The 24272-nt window shown below is 34.1% G+C and overlaps 2 protein-coding genes across 2 annotated transcripts; both read right to left on the bottom strand.

Moving 5' to 3' along the window:
- Positions 1–443: 443 nt before the first annotated feature.
- On the bottom strand, positions 444–13127 carry LOC134264756 (protein Wnt-4-like). The gene is made up of 4 exons (XM_062747039.1): positions 12266–13127; positions 4190–4449; positions 3496–3764; positions 444–1525 (listed from the first exon to the last, which is right to left on the bottom strand). Exons 1-4 carry the CDS (start codon positions 12337–12339, stop codon positions 1064–1066), a joined length of 1065 nt encoding a protein of 354 aa, XP_062603023.1. The 5' UTR covers positions 12340–13127; the 3' UTR covers positions 444–1063.
- A 6756-nt stretch (positions 13128–19883) lies between these two features.
- LOC134264752 (uncharacterized) lies at positions 19884–21673 on the bottom strand. Its single transcript, XM_062747037.1, has one exon. The coding sequence runs from the start codon at positions 21670–21672 to the stop codon at positions 19912–19914; it is 1761 nt and encodes a 586-aa protein (XP_062603021.1). The 5' UTR covers position 21673; the 3' UTR covers positions 19884–19911.
- Positions 21674–24272: the final 2599 nt, after the last annotated feature.

Below are 24272 nucleotides of genomic sequence, written 5' to 3'. Positions count from 1 at the left end.
CTCTTTGATATTATTTTGTGTACATCCTTTGCTTTGGTGAATATTTTTACTTTGATTCTATTCCAGAATTGTCTATGAATGTTTATAATTCAATCACCCAATAGTGTTTAAAAAAGCAGCTTTCTTTTTAGTAAAGCGCAAATGAATTCCAAGTAACACATTTTTAGATATAAGGTATCGCAACACATTTTGTTTTTTCTCTTTAATTGCTGTGCACCTTAGCCTAAGAAGTAGGGTATTTCCTGTTGTTGAATTTACTAGCGGAGGTTACTATAACCTTTTGCATAACGTCTCCACCTAGTAAATTCAAAATTTACAACTCGGTAACAGTTCCCACTCTCTGGAAATACTAGTACTGTAATGTTTGATCACACAGTAATGTTCAATGCATTAGAACTAACAACATAGACAGCAAAGATGATTTTGTTAATACTTCATTTATTAACGAAGTATTATATAGATAAATGTTATGTAATAAAACCACAAAAATATAACAAAACAAATGCACACCACAGGAAATAGAATAGCATATAAAAGATATAATAATAAATATAGTTAGTACCCGTGGTCAAAATTCTGTTTAATGACGTCACCTGTGTTAAGCGAGACACTCCAATACGCGTCAAAGTTTTCTAAGCCGTCTGCTTAGTCTGTTAAAAACACAGAACCTGATCAACTACTCACATGTTCTTTTTATGTCACTCAAAGCAAGCGAGTTTTTCGAAGATTGGTATTTTGAACTCTGCAAAAGCATTTATTCACTTCTTTTATTGTTTGTAAGTTTCAGTGAAAAGGCTCTATACTGAGAATTCAATACGGTTATCCTCCGAATTCTGGAAAAGAAACACACATTCTCAAGAATGTCCATCTGCCGCAGTGTAAATATACAGCTGTAGTAGAAATGTTTAATGTTTTCTGTGAGTCTGGAAGCGCACTGTCTCAGATTACCTCCCCTGTCCTCTTCCTTGGCCCTGTCTCCATGAGAATCTGCTGAAGGAACCGGTAAGTTTATTTCAAAATCATCAAAATACTAGGAGTTTTTTGGAATTCCTGTCCATTTTCCTCAGTTGCAGAAATGCTTTTCGACTTTATGTGTGCACGTTTTACAGTCTACACGACAACACCACACAAATTTACAGTCACAATCCTCCCGAATGTCCTCGACAGTTGTATAGTAACCACGCCCACAACACATTAAATTACACCCATCCAATCCGTAACCGTCTTTTATGCATTGTCTCCCTTTGGTTCCTAGTGACCCAGATTTAGGATGAAAATCACAGAAATCGGGAGATTCCTCTAAATACACAAGGTCTTTTTTCGTTGGTTTTTTCATATTTTTACTAATTCTTTTTAATTTATTTTTTGCTTTGTTATATTTCACCAAGCTCGCACCGTCAAATTTTTCCTTCAAAAATGCTCCAATAGATCGGAATTCCTTCATTTTCTGCCAACAGATTCTAATTGAACATGATCCAGATACTCCGTGACATTTACAAACGAGGTCCATCTTCATCTTTACTGCCTGGAAAACAAAATAAGATCGGACTGAAGGGATAAAATATAGACAGAAGTAGTATAATGTACATATTCGAAGTCCAGGCATAAAGGTAGTGATCCTTTATGGTATTTCATTTTATGCCTGGACTCCTTTTTATGTAAGAATCTTAACGTTAATTGCATATGGGGTATAGTAAGTTTTTTTTCTTTTATTTGTCCAAACTCATCTATTAAAAAAATGACATATATTGTATTAATAACCCAGGAAGCTTCCCCATAAATTTCAATTCTTCTGGTCCAGGGGATCTCGAAAAGATTTATAAATATTGTTCCTGTATGTTTCAATGTGGAATAACGATTCCCAATTATGGCCCAACCCTACCCAGAAATGATTTGAACAATTTAGAACCTACACTAGTACCTCAGGAATATTTTTTTCTTCATGTTTCGTTGTTTTCAATGATTCCCTATTGTGGCCCAACCTTATACATCCGGGGTCATGATTTGAGCAATTTAGAATCTACACTACCCCAAGATGCTTTCACATAAGTTTCAGCTTTTCTGGACATGTAATGGCTCTTAAGGAAGATTTTTACATACTTTTACTATATATTTCAATTTCAAACTTGGATTCCCTGTTGTGGATCCACCTTTAATAACAGACTGATTTAATATTAGTACATTATACGACTTCTACAGGTTTTGGTACTTTTATTGCTAATACCGGTAAATGATTAAATATTATTACATGTACAATGTACGACTTCTACAGGTTTTGGTACTATTATTGTTAAAACCGGTAAATGATTAAATATTATTACATGTACATTGTACGACTTCTACAGGTTTTGGTACTATTATTGCTAAAACCGGTAAATGATTAAATATTATTACATGTACATTGTACGACTTCTACAGGTTTTGGTACTATTATTGCTAAAACCGGTAAATGATTAAATATTATTACATGTACATTGTACGACCTCTACAGGTTTTGGTACGATTATTGCTAAAACCGGTAAATGATTAAATATTATTACATGTACATTGTACGACCTCTACAGGTTTTGGTACGATTATTGCTAAAACCGGTAAATGATTAAATATTATTACATGTACATTGTACGACCTCTACAGGTTTTGGTACGATTATTGCTAAAACCGGTAAATGATTAAATATTATTACATGTACATTGTACGACCTCTACAGGTTTTGGTACGATTATTGCTAATACCGGGATGGGGCATAAACTCCGCTTTTTAGAACATATATGGTAATATAATATCAGCTTTATTACTACTACTATTTTTTTCTTACTTCTGACAATTCCTGGTTTTAGTAATAATATTACCGATAACTGGGTAAGTGTTACTCCTGTTGGTAACTAGTTTTGGTACTAGTTCCGCCAAAATTTGGTTTTGGGGTGCCTTAGTGCTACATGTATTTGTTAAAATGATGTTTTGTACAATAACTGCTTACACTCGGTAGAACGTTACTGGTTTTGGTACTTCTGTAAATAACTTTTCACTTTAACAGCCAAGACTTGGTATTGGTTTTATATTATAACTAAAACAAATGCTGGTAGTACTATCTAATGAATTTTGTGCTATCATTATACCTACATGTATTAATGGCTTTTTTGTTGATACTTTTATTTTCTGCTAAGAACTATTGAAATAGCATTAATACAGAGACCTAAATAAAATGTATTTGTCTTGGTTATATTATTGCTAAATCTTTTGACTTTTGATTCTCTACTTCTAGCTACTGGATTTGGTTTTATAACTGTTATTTATAAATGGTTTTGATATTATGGTTGCTAATTTTTTGCACGATACAGAGCCGTAAACATCATGCATGTGGCCTTGCTTTGGTATTAGTAATAATTAAAAATATTTAATATTTCGGGAACATAATTTTTTGAGGAGATGAATACACATTGTCTCGGACTGGAATACAGTACCAAAGTATCTGGAAGACGAACGATTCAATACCTTCCTTCCTGCTTCATTATTCCACAAGTTCATTAAGGAAGTTGACGTTTTGGAGGATTCCTTTGTGTCCACGAATTTCCGGGAAAACTTGGCGCCATATTTAGTGTTTTCGGAGCATCCACCCCATTCAAATTGTCCTTGTGTATCTTTCCGTCTGACTTTCATGTCACAACCACAGTTGTCTAGCTCTCCTTTCGCACAGGATCGTGTGATACTGTACATTATTCCCGCTGAGGAGATAGCGTAAATATAGGCTTTTTCTCGAATTTCTGAAAAAAATTAAAATAATTTGGTTCATCAACTCATCCATGGGACATGTGAAAACAATATTTGTGTATCGATGATCAATGAAAAGGACTTCTCCTTTATTTTTCTAAATCAAATTATCTATCAATCAAGGCGGTCGTCTGATAGAGCCAGTCGTCTCCGGGGAGAGGCCGCGTGAATACTTGTGTACAATATGGGTAATTCATCCCCGGATGACCAGATGACGAACTTCTGAATAATTTCCGGCTATTTATTGAAAAATGTGTTCCCAGCCTATCACTTACGGGGTTCGACTATATTGCAACTGGTATCATGTTATAGTTTCTTACATGTAAACATATTAAACTATTAATTAATTTAAAAACGATTCAAGCATGGATAAAACCAGTTTCCTTTGATAAACCGCTACCTGAAATTCAGGACTTACTCTTTTTAAGAATTCCCCCAAAAACGTCTGTAGAGTTATATGTTGAACAGTTCCACCGGCGATTTCCAAACTGATGTTTACATTCACTGATTCCTAATGAAGCTCCCTCACTAATAACCCTCGGAAGACGGCGTTCCTGTCCACACAACTTCCGCTGTTCTTCCGACAGGAAGTTCATATTAGCACAATCCGTCACTTCCGTATCTGACGTCAGCAGTTCTCTCATGGTTGGTCGAACCGATCCAATAATACCTAGGTACCTGTCAATTACATTTATAATAGTCAGTTATATCTCGACTCGTTACATTTTACTTCTGTTGACTAAATCAACACAATTACAGTACAAAATAACTTCTTAGGTTTGTTACTGTCAACAGAAATATGTTGTTGGGCTGTTCGGGTCTTCCATGAGCTTGAACAGCCCGACATGATTCTGTGAAAAGTTGGAAACAGACCTTATATATATTTTGTTTTGACCAATAACAATTAACACTGAAACGCCGGGAATTAATTAGAATTAAAGAAATTTTCCCTTTTTGCAATTTTCCTCCACTCGTCAGCTTGTGTAGGTTCTGAGAAAGACACTGAATATTTTTCTGTAAATGTGGAAGACATAACTTTGTTTATTCCTATGTGGCCGTCCAAATTTTTACTACTTGCCGTCCAAGAAATATTGACGACAAGTACATGAATCTGTAATTCAGTGAAAAACCGTCAAAACCGTCCTAAGTACTAGTAAAACAGTGCACCCATATGTAACATGTTCAGAAAGTCGTTGTGCTCAAAATGGTGAATAGTTTTTTATATTTAGCAAAGAAAATTTTTAAAAACATCATCACTATTTATGCTAAATAAGGAAAATTTGAGAACAGACCCTTTGCTGTATGCTATCGATATTGACGGATACTTGTCTCTTTTACAGCTGAAGATAATACTTTGATATAACTGAGGATACGTAACGTTGATTGCACTTTTGGGGGAAAGCATTTAAACAGTATCAAAGTAAGAGCGAACCAATGCCTTCTAAAATGACAAGATTTCTATTGAACTGTGAAATCATTTTAAAGGACAAAGTTTTTTTTTCTTTCATGAAAATGGGCGAGGGTGACCTGAGGAGACACGAACGTTTGAGTTCGCATGAAACTGAATATTTTTTGGATAAAAAAGAGAGCAAAAAAGAAGTATCCTTGTGCAGTTTTTAAATATCTCAAAGAATAACTGGCTGTTGAGAATAATTGACTGATTAAGTGTTTGGGGTTGAAGTGGCAGGAATTGGCTTCTTAACAAACAACTGTGTGTGGCCTCATCACATCCAATAATTGTGATAAAGTGTTCATATAGCGATTCGTAAGACAGGAAGGACCAATCAAAGTTAAGTCCCGCTGGCACAAAGGACATCCCGGGTCTCTGAAGGATCGACGAATTTTCCTCAATTTCTATGAGCCTGCCTGGCTTCTATAAACATTCCAAATATAAATTATATAACCTTCCGATATTAAAATTTTGGCTGGAACATAAATCAGAATTTGGGAGGTTTATTAGCTGATGAAGGTAATTCTTTATCTATGGAGGAAATCATTCGTTTAATGTTGATATTGATATCAAGTAGGGCCGTAAAGATTAGACCGTGTAATCACATTCCGTGATTTCTAATCGAACACGCTCGTAAACATTGCTCGATGGTGGATGTCAGTCCAGAGGGGGAAATAAAAACAAGAAGATATTTATCCCAAATCATCGTAGGAACCGTTCTCCTCGTCATTGCTTCATAACTTCAACTGCATAGAGAACGGTAAATCAATTTATTTCAACAGAAAATTATGATACGATCTCGTAAATACAGCTTAAAAGACCCGGACTCATTGCAGCCGTAAAAACCCTATTGAAGCGCTCGTAAAACTGGCTCATAAAATATGTTCTAATTGAAACTCGCCCAATACGACTCCCCACGTTTATTACAGATGTGATCTATGTGTGTACCCCCTTTATAAGAGCTTGTGAGTTTTTTTTTAAAGAAGACTGATAAAATCTTACAAATTTATGCATGAATCTAATACTTTGTTACTTGACTTTACATCTGAGTATCATGTATTTAGATGATTGAGATAGAGCACATTTTATCTGACTATAAAGTCTTCGAGGCGATCTGCTCTTTGATCATACATACTCTATTTAATCCCCTGATTTCAATTCATACCTTAAAATTTTGCACGATTGAAAAATTACATATAAAACGGAACTTAAAAATTCTTTTACGAGAGAAAAATATATTGTACCGTTCTTATTTTAATGTCATAAAATATGTTGAGTTATTTTAAAAAAGGGAGAAGTAATGATGGTTAATTTCTTTCTTCTTCAATCATATTACCATTAAAGTCGACACCAAGCAAGTAGATATTTTAAGATAACGCTGTCTCCTAATCAGAACAGATGCTATCGGAATTCTGCAATCCCATCGAAGCGATTCTTTTATTGCTTCATGCAAATAACAAGAATAAAATTCAAACATTAAAATATTCCTTTCAAAATCAATGAAAGAAAATCATACTCAGGAACTCATATCTATTTGTATGAAATGATGTGATTTTCATAGTTAAATTATCTCCCCCCCCTTTTTTTTTTAAATGAAAAAACAATCAAGTCAACTTTAAAATACAATGTAATGATTGTTTGCCTTCTCCCGACCTTGGGTGAAAAATTTTGGTTGGTGGGTGGGAGAGAAAATTTTCAAATTGATGCAGAATTTTCAAAATCTATTTTCAGAATGCATAAGAAAAATGTTCCCCGAACGTCCATTTTTAGAAGTCGGTCGGGAGAAGGCAACCAAACAATTTTTTAAAGATGGCCTCAGCAACTATATTTTCGTTTTGAAGTAGAGTAAATAAATTAATTCAAAATCATCAGAGTGATTAATAACTATATTAGAACAGAACATCTTATTTTGATGACATGTTTTTGAGAGCACTAGGCATCTTACACTACTAGCACAATCTCATAATATGAAAACAGAGCTGACTTGTAAGCTGTTTTCGACTAATTTTAAAAAAGTCCTTAGACTAAACGTGTAATTTGATACTTTGACAAAAATTATTTTAATGAGATTTAAAAGCATTCCGATTGATTTTTCTTTATGTAAAATAAATCTTTACATAATGGCGTCGTCTCGTATTGTCTCGTTAACGAGATCACATACTTCTCATGAAGTCGATGACACCTATCTCTGTGTTGGTAAATATTGACACGTTGAACCCGATACTAAATTTCTCTGTCATGTCACTGTTTAATGACTTAAAACTTCGTCTTGAAATGAAAAGATTGAGTGTTCAGTAAATAAGACGAAACACTTTCCTTAAAATAGGAATTGCCACACATAACTTCAACATGCCATTTAAGAAAAGGCAAAACATAGATATTGCACGTAGAATATGTGTAAAAATAGAATTTCATTTTAATTTTTAAAGCAAGTACATGTATTTCACCTTTCATTGCTAAGAAATTGAATTTAAAGTATTTTAGTGACAGGTGCTTTTTAGAAAATCGGTGGGTGTGCATCCAAAACGAGAAGTGTGAAAACAATGTGAATTATGACTAGAATTCAGAACAGGAAGAACGACCGAGAAGAGAAAAATGTTCCAGTTTTATCAATGCACATCTGGATAAATCATATCGGCTTAATTTTCTATTAAATAATGAATGATTTGCTGGTATTGTCCATGAATCTTTTGAGAAATTCTTGGCAGGCATCATTTCGGAAGTGTTCTGTTATGTTTGGTGTCTATGAAATCTGAGAAAACAGAGGTTTAAAAAAACCGTTTGCAATGTGCATGTGAACAAGTTTGTCTGCGATTATGGTATCACCAAACCACAAAAACACAGATCATATAATGTTTTATATCTAAATCAAATCCATGTTGTAGACAAAACGAATCTTGAATGTTTGGTTTCAAGTGCTGTCCAACAAAAAACAAAGAGCTCGTGCGGAAAAAGAAAGTGAGCGAATTACTTAGCCAATCTTTAACCGACCTGCCTTCAAAGGGGTCTTATCAGAACTATCTCGGCTGTTCCTCAATGTTATCGGTCGCCGTTTGAATCAGGGATTCTAGCTATCAACCCTCCTTCTAAACCCCCTCAGACCCTTGTCCTGGTGAACAATTCTGACTTTTCTGAAGCTCATATTGATATACTCAGATTAAACTATTTGTTTACATTGTCGGTAGCAAGAATCCACTTACATACTGTCAGTGCAAAAAAAGAGTCTTGAAATTGTAAAATTGTTGAATGGTAGGGTGGTGTTGAGAAGAAGTTGATAGATAACGCATGGTGATCAATCTCATAACTTAGTGAACAATTCAGGGCAAAAATAAGGCTTCTCGGAAACATGAGGTAGGGTCAGGTGCCTGGGAGAAGTAAGCATTCCCATTTGACAGGAGTCCTCTAACTTCTCTGTATTGACCGAGTTAACGTGCAGCGTAACCAGAGATTGTGCTGAAATGGTGAGTCTAGCAATGAAAACTTCTTCAGTGAGATCGGAAAAATTGAGCTCGTAGGGTAGGAACGAAGTGTTATTGATGTGGAATTAAATGATATCCTAAACCTGCAAATCAATTAAAATCTGTTCCCTCGTCACAACATCAGGTGTGATGTTATACCAGATTGTAATATAGATCTATGATGATAGATATCTGATAGTTCAGCCGTCGGCACAGCTCCTCAAGAGGTGGCCGGTTTCAATTTGTCTCCGGCACAGAGAACATTTAACACAAAAAGAGACCAGCCATTCAATACAGAACACCAGTCTTTGAAATTTAATCCCACAATTTTTTTTTTTCATTAAAGAAAATCTCTGTTTGCGATTTTCAGATTTCTGCTTCATTAAGAAGAAATGATGATAATCAATAAAGACATTCAAATGTGGCCCATTAAAAAAAATATCGGTACAGATAGTTAAATCGTCTCCTTGAAACTCGATATCCCAAATGTTCAATTACTCTGTGTACTAATTAGGTTACTATTATTCTTTGTGTTAATTTCACATCAATGACATATGATGTGGAAATTGAGTTGAATAAAACAGGATTCATTCACATTTTGGATAGGTTCAGAGCCCACAATCACAAGATTTGACAATGACAATTGGTCGATCATGATAACACCTAGCACAGACCTAAATAACCAGTAACAGATACAAGTATTACTTATTAGGACTCGGGGCCTTACTATTTTACACTACTTGATTCACTGGAATATTTTTTTTGAACATCACAAAAAATAATTGATATATAAAATATACCTAACAGCTTTATGTACTCTGTTATTAACAGTGTTTCATGTGATGTTGTTTAATAAGTTAATTTAAATCGATGAGCAATATAATTTATATTTAAAGTCGTTCTTCTTAATTTCGTGTCAAATTCATATGAAGTCGTCAGTTTTGTTTTAGAGAAGTTCCCATAAGTGATCGTGTTTTATTTTTAACTTATTTCTGATTTGTCATATTAAAACCTAAGTAAGTGTATTGGTTAAAACATTATCTAAAAGCAATATCTTCAAAAGTGGTATCAAAAATATTAACGATATCTGTGTATATCCCTTTTTGTTATTAGGATAACATGTTTAACTTAAAATTTTATAAAAGTTATCATTTTAGTTTTACTTGAAAATTATTATCATTCCGTCTAAAACGAGAAGAGATTAAGTAAAGTTGAAATTACTTGCATCAGATGTATACAGAATAAAAAAGTTCAAACGAAATCCTATTGTAACTTGCAGATGAAATCTTTGTACATTTGTAGTTTGATCTGCTATTTAAATCTGATTAATATAAATAAAAACATTTTAATTTAGCATTTTTGTAACATTTGAAATACACCTTAAAATCTTTATATGTTTTCCTGACAGTGTTAAATGTTAAAAGATCCGTTCATTTTTTGCTGTTGCTCAAATTTACATTCATTTAGTTTTCATAATTTAAAGAGAAGGTTTTCTGTTCGCTTTTGCACAAAGATAGCAAAATAATAGCTCGCTTGTGTGACTTGTGTAAAAAATAGACAGAATCTAAATTGACATATTTTCCCCCAAATTTAGAAAATTATTATCATCTGTTACACTGCATTAAATATTGCAACTTATTGTGAAAACAGCGATTTGTAAATTATTTTGCCAAACATAACTTGTAGAAAAATGGGCTTACATTTTTTTTTTAATTCTGGCAAATTCTATTTGTACATTTTTAAGAGCACAGGAAAGAAAATTCCAAACTGGTTAATTTTTCAAATTTCGAAACAAGAAAAATACTTTATGAAATTGTCGATGTTGAGCTTAATTTGAGCTTTTTTTTCCCCCCATTTTACTACTAATGATCATGATTAATTTTTAGGCGATTTATATTATTTGGGATAAAGGGAATAATGGTTTACAAACCAAACATTTAGCAGAATGCATTTTATATTTATTCAATTTTTTTAGTTCTAGAGTCAGAATTCAGAGAAGTGGAGTCTTTTTTCCTACTTAAAAGTTCAGCTTTAAACAGCATTCGAAACAGCGCAACCGAGGAACTGCGATTAAACTTGTCTTTTGATAAAATAAATAAAACTTACAAGAGAACACGGCTGATTTGATAAATATTGCTGAACTTGTATCGGCTTTTGTGAGAGATTAATCCACTGAATTCAAGACTGTTTACCTAACGATTAGCGGGGTTCGGTGTCACTTTCCCCTGCTCTGTGGAGAAGAAGAGAAGAGTGTCAGCAACATATCCACTGATTTCTTCTTAATCCCCCCTAATCCTTTCACATTAATCCAATCACTAGACAGCATTTCAAGACATATTCAATTTATTAACAATAAATATTTTGATTTTCAAAAAAATAATAGTTCTAAAATATAATGACTAAGACATGGTTAAATGAATCATATAAGTTTATTGAACAAAAATAAGAAAAATAAAAAAAATGTCCATTACTCACTCTCTGGATTAAAAATGCAAATATTTTAAATTTTCGAATTCAAAGAATTTCAAAATCCTTAAGATATCTATCTAGTACTGTACTTTTCACTTGTCCCGAATTCTTGTAAATTGTTTAAAACAAGCAAACACACGAATTATAAAATTGTTTGCCAGCCTATGAATTTTCTTTAAGAATTTTTTTGAAATATGAGGACGCTTATTTAGAAGGGGGAAACTGTAATCCATCTGTTGAATGGGCGAACCGCAGCAGATTTTACTACAAAGAAGTCTAGATAGGCTGAAAACAGATTCACTTAATTGCATGCCATTATAAAGTGCAATAGATTTTTAATCTGGTTAATTAGCATGTAGGAATTCTCGCTTGATGTCTGGAGAGAGTAGATTACAAATGAGATGAACATCGCAAAAATACGAAACAGGCGTGCTAACGTCTCGAATTAGGACATGTTTTATGGAGTGTATTTTTTTCTTTCTCGAATTTTAAGTGCATATCACTTTTAGAAATATATTTGTATAATTTCTTATGGTTTATACAATTGTTTCAACTCTGAAGATTCACGAATGGTTGGTTATTAGATTGATAAATATTTACTAGCACATCAAATGCGAGTCACTTTGACGGGTGGACACTGAGATTTTTGTGTACTGATTTAGTGATTAGCTTGGGTCAGTATGGTCTGAATTCAGATACGATACATGCTTCTTTGTAAGTTATTCCGTGTTTACTTTTAATTCCCCCAAGTATTCATTTTCTGACGACTGAACGACTTACAATAAACATGATAAGCTCTTCAATTTCAATTTGATCAAGTATATGTTAGTGGGCCAATGAAAAGGGTTGGTAACAATCATTTTACAGCCATAAAATAACTATCGCCTAGATTTCAAATTTTAAATTGTTGATTTTATAATATTTATTTCTTAATTTGTATTAAATTTGGTACACTTATGAAAAAATAATCTTTGCAGTTACTCCGGAAAACTAAATTGACTGCATGGTAATTAATTTTCAAAGATAATTATTTATTTCTAATTATTAATGATTATGAAATAAATATTAGTTTTGTTACAGATTTGATAGAATATAACATCAGATTTTTTTTACTTACCACCATGAGGCCTGAACAAGGTAAAATCCAGAGAAGAGGTAGATCAATATACAGGACACTTCGGGATTCTTCATCTCCTTATGCTGAACGTCAAAGCGCAAACAAAAGTCCAAGATTTCCAGATGATTACAGACCTAACACTTTTTATCTATTATCACACATTGCAACAAAACACACTCTTGTCTATAGGCGTTGAAACTAAAATAATTAAAAGTCAGTCCAGCTAGCCAATGGTTCAAAATACAAAGTCTTGTCGGTGATATTATTTATTGCGCCTAAGACATTATTTCCGATTTTCTTTTCACATTTTACCTCAAAAGTAAAATTTCCTACGCCATAAATTAAAAAGACATGGAATCAAATTATCTATGGAGGTGTCTTTTTGATTGCGATCACGTTGCCGGGAGATCAAAGTGGCCGCCCGATAATTAGCGTGTACGTGTAAAATTTGTATATCCTTAGGTAGAATATAAAAATAATTCCAAACTTTTCACATGTTTTTTAAAGTCCGGGTGACAATAAAACTAGCAAATAGTAGAATTCGTCAGACACTCTGCCGCGCTGGGAATATGAATGAAATCAATTTGACGAGCGTGGATTTTGATTGGTCGGTTTCCTTTTGATAAATAAATGATCATGAACCGTCACAGATCCTTGGAAATATCGACAGAATATTAAGTAATGCTGATTATTTCACGTCGACATGCCCGCCCATGAGACTGCCAGTTACTGAACACGAAGGAAACCCTTATGACAGTTTACTCCTTGGAAAATTAAATTTATTTTTAATTTAATTTCAGAATCAAAATAAAAACATCACTATGTTATCACTGTGCTTGTTCAAGCTGTAGATAGTTTTAAAATTACTTTGATAACAAAGGATTTTTTATTCGTGGCGAAATGCAGAAGCGCCAGTTGTTTTTATAACGATAAAATTCACCGAGTTAGTCTAGGTTTTTCTCATGGAAAAATTAAACGTGTGTTTTGTTAAAAATGCCACGATCTCTTAATCTTAATTGGTTAATTGATATATCTACTTTTCCTCCATTGTTTGAATGCTTTGACGCTATAACTGTCGACTTTATGATAAAACGATCTCAAGAAAATTAGTATTTTTTGACACATCTAACGCAAACAAAGAAAGGGGAGTTACAATGTACTTTAATTTTTTAAACATATGATAATACTTCAAATAGACTGCATCGAAAATTAATTTTTATAAATGTTTTCTTGTCACTCAGTAATCCCAAAGCCGTCTACATAATTGCCGACGTAAAGTAAATATGCCACGTACAACAAACTTGTATATAATAATTTCAAAATATATAAAATTGAATGCAAAGTCTTAATGTTGTTTAAGTCTTCTTGGTACTATGATGGAAGTTACATACTATTTTCTATTCTTTGCTTTACTCATCACCACGTGTAGTAGCCGTATAAATATACTTTTATATCAGTATTATAATAGTTACTTCTACACTGTTTGTATACTAGTTCTTTAATTCCATAATTCTTCCAATATTGAAGAAATAAAACAACAGGATTTAAGCAAACTCTGAAATAATTTGGCATAAAAAATCCTGCGACCTTTATTAGCAAATATATCATTATATAATCTTATTTGTATTCATTTATGTTCTGTGATAAATTTCCTTTTGTTTCTCTCTTTTTGCCTTTTCGTTAGTTAATTTTTTTGGGTGGGTTTCAATTTCAAATATTGTTTTCTAATCTCAAAGTGCTTCTTGCAAGATCAAAAGCATTAAAGATCACCAACGGCAAATATGACAATTATTTCTACAAAAGAACGACTAATCTTAAATTATGTTTAAACATATCCCGGGGAATAAAATTTTAAAAAAGATAATTAACTAATTTCATAGGAAATTTGTGATTTATGACATATAAATTTTAATCAAAGGAAATAATGTAGAAGTTTGCTTATAAAGAAAGTAAATGAAATGCGCGATTTATTATCTTTTTTATGTATACATGTACATACATATACATATCTCGCGGTATGAGATGATATAATCTCCCCAAAAAGCATAGTCAAATTAGTAATTCATGTGAAAACACAATACAACTTAGGAAACATTTATATATGCACATTTTTCTTGTAGAAAATTTCATTTTCAACAATCTATGACATTACAATGCATTTGTTTTATACACTGTTTATGCAACGATTATCAGAAAATTCTTCCATTTTGTAGAACTTTTTTTTTCTAAACTTTTGTCTTGAATACAATCTATTTATAACTGCCTATCAGGATCCAAGTGCTTTTTATTTTTTTATTTTTTTTTTTTTTGTTGAAAAAATGGAAGACAAAAAAGAGATTTTATTATGCTTGAATGTGCACAGGTTACGGCGATACAGCGCACTATTAAAAAAACCCAGGGTTTTATTAGAGAATACACGAGTATTATTTCGAAATAGAAGAATTAAATAGAAAAAGAAATAGGGTAAAAGTTATTCTTTTTTACATCAACTATATCTATTGTGTCGTCGTTTGGAAAAATTCAAAGCATTTGTTTTAACTTTTAGCAGTTTCCCGATCATTCGAAATGAGAAAGTTGGAAACATAACTCATGAAAAATGGCGACGTTTGGTGACGTTATGGCGCTGTTCAGTTTAATGACGCCCTATGAGACTTTAAATGAATACAGAAGGAAAAAAATATAAATATCAACATATCTTCAATATACAAGTGAAATGGGAGTTTTCTTAGCAATTTTTTTAATCGAGTCCCCGGGCAAAAATAAAACATACGGACAAACTGCTATGGAACTCATTACCTCTTTATGTAAGAAATTCTCCCTCGTTATCTATTTTTAAAAAGTCTATTTCTTACAATAAACAAATGCCACCCTCTTACTTCAGTTATGGAACACACGAGGCTTAGACATAACTGTGTGCTCTTTTTCAATGTAATGTAATTTTGAGTCCACTATGTTCTTGTGGAAGATTGGAGGATACTCATCATTATTTCTTCTCATGCAAAAAATATACAGAAGCCAGGAAAGATTTTTTTGACAATTTTTTGCGAATGGGTAAATTACACACTGTCGATACTCACACTTTACTCTGGGGAGATAAAACGTTAAATGATTTTGAAAATGAATACCTATTTTATATTGTACAAACTTTTATTAAAAAGTCAGGACGATTTGGTTGAGACAATAATTATATCTGATTGTAAATCTCATAAAGCATGTCTATTACATATGAAATGTATTCTAGTGAATGTGTTTCACTCTGATTATTATATATTATTATTACATTATTATTATTGTTGTTATTTCATTTTAAGCTGAAACCCATGTATGTAAATATGTTTGGTATAATGTATATGTAGGGAGAGGGCGTAATAAGTTTTTAGAACTTTTGCCCAATCCCAATTGTAAAGTACAAGCAATAAAATATGTTCAAATCAACTGCTATGGAACTACTGGAAGACGATATCACTGCAGACCGTCAATATAAGAATGCCTATTTAGTTGAATGATAGTGAGAATACTGTCCTAACCTTCTAATAAATCTTCAAAAGGTACCATGTGTATGCGAGATTTGTTCCTTGACTGTTTATGGAGGAATAAATGGAAAGCATGCGTATCAATGATATTCTAAAATCTTAGTTACATGTAATAGCAATTGTTAATATCTATTTACAAAACTGAAAAAAAATTAAAGAATTTTTTTATCGAATCAATACATATATCAATAGATGTAATCTGTGTATAAAACAATTGATTAACAATCTTTGTACAGAAGTTTGTTCTGAACTATGTCTACTTATGGAAAGGAGGCAGCATTTATGAATGTAACCCAGTATAGTCCAGAAATTTGGGATGTATGACATATAAATTTTAATCAACTGAAAAAATGTCAAAGCTTGTTAATAAAAAAAGTAAATGAAATAAGTTATCTTCTCCTTCATTTATATGATAAGATCGCGGTATAATATAACAACGCAAGGTAAAGAAAAAGAAAAATTTCAAAACATCCTCTTTATTAAAAAAAACATAAAAGAATGTCTTCACATAACCCTGCAATCGAAAATAGACGTTATAAAACTATTATAGGAACAAAAATTCAATCAACTTTCTTTGTAAAACCAACAAAGAAGATTATTTTAATTTAGTTTTTATTTTCCCCAACATAAAAATTTAAGAGGTAAGTGTAAAAAATGTTATCGTTGGAGGAAAAATTAGTACAGTTTATGTGTCAAAATTTTTATGAGCTTAGTAATTTTGGGAAAAAAAGAACTTGCATCTAGTTTTTATGTTAAGAAATGAAAAAATCTTTATATTTGCATTTGTCTTATCTATTCACATTGTAACAGGTTTGTACTATTTCTTTTGTACAGTTCTGTCGTAGCCTTAACACTAGCAGAAGAGGAACAACTCCAATACTATTTTTTTTCTGATCAAAATATCTTAATACCTAAAAGTATAATTTCAGCAATATATGTTCAGAGCTTCACTGACGAAGAAACAAGCAATCAAATACTCAGTACTTAGTAAATTAAACAGCCGAGTTATACACCTTTTGTAGTGTTATGCTTGCCAGGATGGTGTTCTTGCTCTGCATTAGGAGTATTTAATCCCCACTGCACATTTTTGTTTCAAAATGATGTAATTATTCTTCACCACCTCAGATGTTTTAGTGACGAGAATGAGAAGAAAACAGGTAGTATTCATGAGGACACATAATATTACTTTTGTTTTCTGTTTGTTAAGAATAAAAGCTCCCCCACCCAATCCCAAAAATGTCTAAAGGCCAATCTAGAGAACGTTTGTGAATAACAGCAAGAAGTCTGTGAATCAATGCTCACTAGAAATACCCCCGCTCCAATGTGAATATGATTTTAAACAAGAGGCCTATCGGCCTTATAGGTCACCTGAGTATCATGTATCAACTTTCCAACAATTGAATTTGGTTCGTGTTTTAAACCAGAGGACATGGAATTCACAATTTTAAAAGAGGCACCATTGCTTATCATAATCCCATACTTAGCATGCTAAGTTACTTAGTACCCAGAGGTAGATCAGAGTAACAGAGAAAATGCATTTCAATTTTATAACCAGCTGTGCACCATGCCCCACAGGAAGCACTGGCCCTGGGGCCACATATTTCAAAATTTCGGAAATTTTCTAAATTTCATTTCATCATAAATGGTTGATTAATACTAAAGAGCAGATTTCAAACCATTACTTTATTTTCAGACTATGTAAACCCCCCTCGATACCCCTGACCCAGGGGGCATGAAATTAACCATTTTGCTAGATGGACCTTTCTTCATCATAAATATATATACTAAGATCATTGGCATAACACCCATGAGCCATGGAAAAGGTTTTCAAAGAATTCATGCATTTTTACTATATACTAGTAATCATTCGAGGCCCGCCCTAACACCAGAACCTCTGACCCAGGTGCGATGAAATTGACAATTTTGGAAAAAGCATCCTTCCTCATCAAAACTGTGTACATAGTTTATTGGTATAATACCAAGGATCAGAGAAGGAGATTTTTAAAGAATCAATGTATTTTCACTAAATAATCAATAGAGCCCCCTCCCTTACACTAAAACCTCTGACCCAGGGGCCATGAAGTTCACAAATTTGTTTGAGGCACTCTTGCTCAAAATAACTACATGTATATACTAAGTTAGTTTATTTAATACCCAGGAGCAGAGGGGGAGATTTTTGAAGAATTAATGCATTTTCGCGTTATAATCAATAGAGCCCCGCCCTAACACCAGACCCCCTGACCCAGGGGCCATGGAATTCACAATTTTTGAAGAGACACTCTTGGTCATCATAACTATGTACTTGGTTAGTATGTTTAATACACAGGAGCAGAGGAAAAGATTTTCAAAGAAATAATTGCACTTTAACTATATGATCTATATAGCCCCACCCTAACACCAGAACCCCTGAGCCAGGGGCCATGAATTTCACAATTTTGGTAGAGGATACAATGCTGAATAAAATCTTGCCAACAGTTTGACTGCATGATGTCCAGGAGTAAAGAAAAAGATTTTTAAAGATTGCATTAATTTAGGGGTTTTGGTCCAACCCCTTAGACCCCAGGGGGCAGGGACCATGGAATTAATTATTTTTTCCCCCTTCACCCATAGATGCTGTATACCAAATTTGGTTGAAATTGGTTCAGTGGTTCCAGAGAAGAAGCTAAAAATGTTCAAAAGTTTAAGACCAACGTACGACGAACGACGATGGACGAAAACAGATAGCAATAGGTCACATGAGTTTACTTTTTTTAAATAGATTTTTTAAGCATCTGCGATGAGCAGTTGCTGAAAAAAATTGCAACCAAATATTTGTCAGGGACAGACAAACGGACGGACAGACACACAAGGGTAAAACAGTATACCCCCTCTCCTTCGGAGCAGGGGTATAAAAAAAGTAATTACTAAATTAAGAACTGTTTTCCGTCAATTTTGCAGGTGAAAGAAAATGATATTTCTTTAATACCTAAATACTCTAGTGAAAATTTCATGACATCCAAGTAAATAACCATTCACTTGCCAGAAACAGTCAAAAGAGGAAAACACATAATAAGAATGAATGACGACGAAAAACTGTACCCTACCTCAGAAATCCTGTACACATCACGTGACGTTAAAACGGGCCCCTGATACAAAATAGGCTGGATCAGGTGCCTTCTTTTACTAATCACTCCCACTATTAGTCCTCTATATCAATTAGTTAAAGGGAGGAATCCGCATTATAAAATAATGGGTTAACGATTGGAATCAAATATGTAAAAAAAAAAAAGATCCATTCAAGGATAAGTTCTATTTGCAAACACTCATTTTTTTAAGACCAGAATGCGGACATTTAACAAGAAAACCATGTAACATCAACATCTGTTATCTGCCTACTTTGGTCTTGAATACCGTTATATACAAAAATTGCTCTTGCATACAAAATCACTAAATTCTTTATGCAGGTGATAAAAGAATATACTACATAATTACGGGAAACTGAAAATGTAAAAGGTGAAGTCGCCCCGTTTGTCATTTACTTCATTTATTAGTTTGTCATTTCTAGTACGTAAGCTATCAAAAATAAAGCAATCGTCTAAAATTCGATGGAATTTTATATTTACTTCATGGGCGTATGAATCGAGTCGATACATAAATACAAAAAAAAACTGTTGTTAGTTAGATAAAAGGAATTGTCGCGATTCCTAAAGAATTGAGGAACACACAGAATTTCTTTTTCTCATGTGTCCCGAAGTTCGACAAGACCACTCAATGTACAGTGTAGTTGTGGACCCTGATTTTCCTCCATTGTGGGTCTTTCTCCTTCCTATAATTTTGCCTTTACTCGTACAACAATCATTCTATAGAAATGATTTAGTTTATACCAAACCTTTACGGCGGTGAATGTTCGACTGCCAACGCTTTTATTGAAAGTAGAAGATGCATGGAATCAATTTGGGTTTGACCGTCATTTTGTCCATTCATATATTACTGCTTGTATTTACGGGTACTTGTATATACGTTAATTGCCATTGGATGATGATGAGTTGAAGAAAGATTTTCCAATGATTAATCACACTGTCAGAAGACCGACTTTTAACAACCGCCCAATCCTTTCTTCGTCGGATGAAATGACTACAGAGATCTTGTTTTTAGTTCTAGTTCCTGCAGAATGTCTTCTAACGATTGTAAGATTTCTAAACCGACAGACTGCCTGGCTGATGTCTCGATCATTTCTTGAAACCAGAAGTTGACAAAGCATCTCTCCTTTGAAGAGTAAACAAAAAAGAGAATTTTTAGTACAAATAATACCAGTGCTGGCAAATTTTTCCGATTCCACATTGTGTGATCAACAAGCAATAGCTTCATCGTGAACAGGATCATTTTGAAGTAATATGTCTTGATCAGTGGTTTGGAGCTGCGGTAAGCTTGAGTTGGATTAGAATTGTTAACTTCATCAGAAGAGACGAGCGAAGAGATCTGTTTTAGCCCGTCACATCTCTCAGCTAGCCTGGGGTTACAAGTATTTTCAGCTCCATCATCTGGATCCGAGCCAGACTGCGAAGATGAGCGCTCGTACAGGATTTCGTAACGATGTCCGCTCGCACAAAGCGAATCTGATGAGTTTTCGTCATCAGTATCTTCATCGGATTCTTCACTGAAAGCTCCAATCGGTTCTACACTGAAATCGGACAGAAATCCTACCGGTTCTACCGTAACGGAGGTCATGTTCGTGCTAGGTGGCTCTTCAAGTTTAATTTTTGACGTTCCTGCTTTGGATTCCAAATTTTGAGTTTTTTGAATGAACGATTCTTTTAATACCTTTAAAACTCTATAAAGCTGTTTTTCAACAGAATCATTGTCATGCATAGAAAACAGAAAATTTTCAAGCGAGTTGAATGAAACTCTCCAAGTTTCGCTGTATTCATAAGACCACGTCTGCCCGTCGGATTCCATTGCTATTCTATCAAATGTAAACGGTACCACCATTATTTTCAATTCATTCTGAAGCACCTCGATTAATTTTGACTGCAGTGGATTTCTTCCGTCAGACAGGCGAGGCACGTTCACCAAGTTTAAGACGGGAGGTATGTAAGAGGGTTCTGGTAGATCAAATGTTGGAGCGATGTCAATATCTAGACTCATCTCTCCCAAAGCTACTGAATAATATGTTGCATACACAGTAGCACAGGGACCGTGGCGGACTGAATGCCAAATTAACCCATCATCCTTACCAGCAGGAGCGAGAACTCGTGGTACATTGATAGTTCCGAGAGCTTTATCAATAAGTTCACTAAAATGTCTCTGAATTTTCTTCACAGATAAGATAATTTCGCCACTCTTTAATATTTCGTCGTCCTCTGCATCAGTGAAAAAGTCCCTAAACTCCCCCAGAGCTTCAGGTTCTGTGATTACCACATATACAAAGCCTTTCTTGCGCTGCGAGAACCGCGATTCTATTTCCGTTCTTGAACAGAGTTTCTCTATTTTTGCTGTAAAGTCGAATTCATCTGGCCTACCTATCTTTACCCCATCATAGAAACTTCCCCCGGGAAGGAGGGTTGAATAGAACCGTGGATCAATCTGACCAACCTTCTTTAAGATCCGCTCCACAAATGTTACCACGACAGCCGCCACCTCTGCCGTCGATGCTACGCTTGGATCCACACGATTTCTTTTATCCATGTCATCAAAAACCTTTAGAAGCTTTGTCAAATCCAGAGAGTCCGCTCTTTTAAAGAAACGAGAAATTCTCTCAGAATTCTTTTGATCAACTAAATCAGCAGGAAATGTCACATGCGTTCTCTTTTCTGAGGATGATGAATCCCGTCTTGAAGGCAGAATATGACGTCGGAACTCCTCAAAAGCATCATTTGTTAGCAGACCTGTTGACATAGTTGAGCATGCAGGAATTTCTACAAAAAAATAAAACAAGACATTTATCACAACGGTTTCACAATCAGTGACATAGCATCTTTCTGGGGGGGGGGGGGTACCTAAAAAAAAATCGAGCCCTAAATCGGAAATCCTATTTCGTGGTGGTGTTGGTTAAGGGTGTGTGTGTTAGGTTTCGCCTTTCAGTACCAATTTTTATTTTACTCATACACTACATTACCTTTATTTGATCGTACTACAATATTAACTGGGTAGGGGGGAATCTGACTTTTAATGAACATTCTCTATATTAAAAAATTATGTACGTAAAAGGCCCACCCCCTGCGTGCATGAAACATGGAGATAACGAACAGTATTCAAGATAAAAAGTCCATAAAACAATACAAAATAGGAGCAGAGCAAACACGGACCCCCAAAACATCAGAGGTGGGATCAGGTGCCATGGAGGAGTGAGCATACCCTGCCGACCGGTCACACCGGCAGTGTGCTCCTTGTCATGATCGGGAAATAACGGAAAAATTCCGTCGTCAATTCGTTGTATAAATAATGGACTTACAATTACATGTAGTATGAAAAACGTCAGCCAGCGTTATATATTCAACTACTCACGGACAACCCTACAAAAATAAATCAAAGTAAATGTCATGAGGTGAAATATCATGGTACATTCGGAAGTCTTGTCAAAGGTACTAGTAATGCAGATATGAAAAATGAAAAAAATGAGATACAGGGGTGATTGGAATAAGAAAAGTTAATAGAATTGGAAAAGGAATTCTCTTAGATGATTCACACGTGAAATTTCAAAGCGCTTATCTGTCTCATTTGAAAGTTAAACCGAAGGTTTCTGTTTAAAGTTTTTTCAAGAATATTTCATTTACATTAAAAGTCACCACTTGTCGATAGAGCACTGCAAAATCTCTGGTCGGTACTTACTGTCCTTGTGCAAAGGGAAAAATTTTTATTCAAGCATCTACAGTTCGATGGGACCTCTTTTTCTACAGTCTAATCCGAAGGATCAGTTTCAACGTGCCGCAGTGGAATACGAACCCTTAAGTCCACGAATCTTAAGCAATCACTCTAATCACTGCTCCACGTATTGATCGGAAGGTCGTGGGTTCAAGTATCTGCCGCGACAGACCCAAGTCATTGAAAAAGGAAGCAATTGTTCCTTCAGTGTGTGAATAATGGACCAACAATTACAGCAAAACTCGCTTATTACGAACACGGATATTGCGAATTTACGGATATAGCAAAGTCATCTTAGATCCCAAGCTATATAAATTTAATGAAATTCTTATACGGTTATAACGAATTACGGATATAGCGAAGTAATTTCATAGGTCCCTGTGACTTCGTTATAACCGAGTTTTGCTGTAGTATGAAAAACGTTATTCAGAGTTTCAGAGAGTGTCAGAGACATACATCTCATAGGCATTAATACATGATAATACATATAAATAATCACGATGCTTTTAATTTCGCTATGTTCGCGATTCATCACTTTTCCGCGAAAAACGTTTAAATGATTGTAAGAAATTAAAACCATCGCGATTCGAACTTGAGAAATCGTGAAATTTTAAAACCGTGGAATCAAAACGACTTACAGTATGTTTTCCAAGATTAAATATTTCCTTAGTATTTGACTTGACAACAATTGAATTCAAATACACTTGGTCGAAATGCAAAATATTTTTTTTTCGCCTAAAATTGTTATTTTTTGACATTTATGTATAAAATGAAATTCATCTTCTAAGTATCAGATAAATCGCATTTTAGGTCACCTGAGCCGTGCGTGTTGTGTTAACACATTTGAACATTTTCAGCTTCTTTTCTGACACCACTGAACCAATTTCAATCAAATTTGATATACAGCATCTATGAGTGAAGGGGAACAAAAATTGTGAATTTTATGCCCCCCCTGGGGCCTGAGGGGTGGGGCAAAAACCACAAAAATTGATGAAATCTTCAGAAATCTTCTTCTTTACTCCTGGACATCAAGCAGTCAAACTGTTGGCATGAATGTAATGGGCATTCGGTCCTCTACCAAAATTGAGAAATTCATGGCCCCAGGGTCAGGGGTTCTAGTGCTAGGGCGGGGCTCTATTAATTAAATAGTGAAAATAAATTAATTCTTTCAAAATCTCTGCTCTTGGGTATTGAATAAACTAAGTACATAGATATGATGAGCAAGAGTGCCTCTTCCAAAATTGTGAATTTTATGGCCCCTGGGTCAGGGATTGTGGTGTTAGGTTGGGGCTCTATTGATTACATAGTGAAATGCATTAAATCTTTGAAAATCTTCTTCTCTGCTCCTGGGTACTGAATAAACTAAGTTCATCGTAATGATGAGCAAGAGTGCCTCTTCCAAAATTGTGAATTTTATAGCCCCAGGGTCAGAACTTATAATGCTAGGCTCTTTTGATTATATAGTTAAAATACATTAAATCTTTGAAAAATCTTCTCCTCTGCTCCTGGGTATTAAATAAACTAAGTATATAGCTATAATGAGTAAGGGTGCCTCTTCCAAAATTGTGAATTTCATGGCCCCGGGGTCAGGGGGTCTGGTGTAAGAGAGGGGGGATCGTTTGATTATATAGTGA

Source organism: Saccostrea cucullata, unplaced genomic scaffold (assembly GCF_032062105.1).
Source record: "Saccostrea cucullata isolate Sc308-1 unplaced genomic scaffold, CSIRO_AGI_Scuc_v1 ctg2155, whole genome shotgun sequence".
In the NCBI taxonomy this organism is placed as follows: Eukaryota; Metazoa; Mollusca; class Bivalvia; order Ostreida; family Ostreidae; genus Saccostrea; species Saccostrea cuccullata.
Note: the sequence above shows the minus strand (reverse complement) of the source record. Positions and strands in the feature narration are given on the sequence as shown.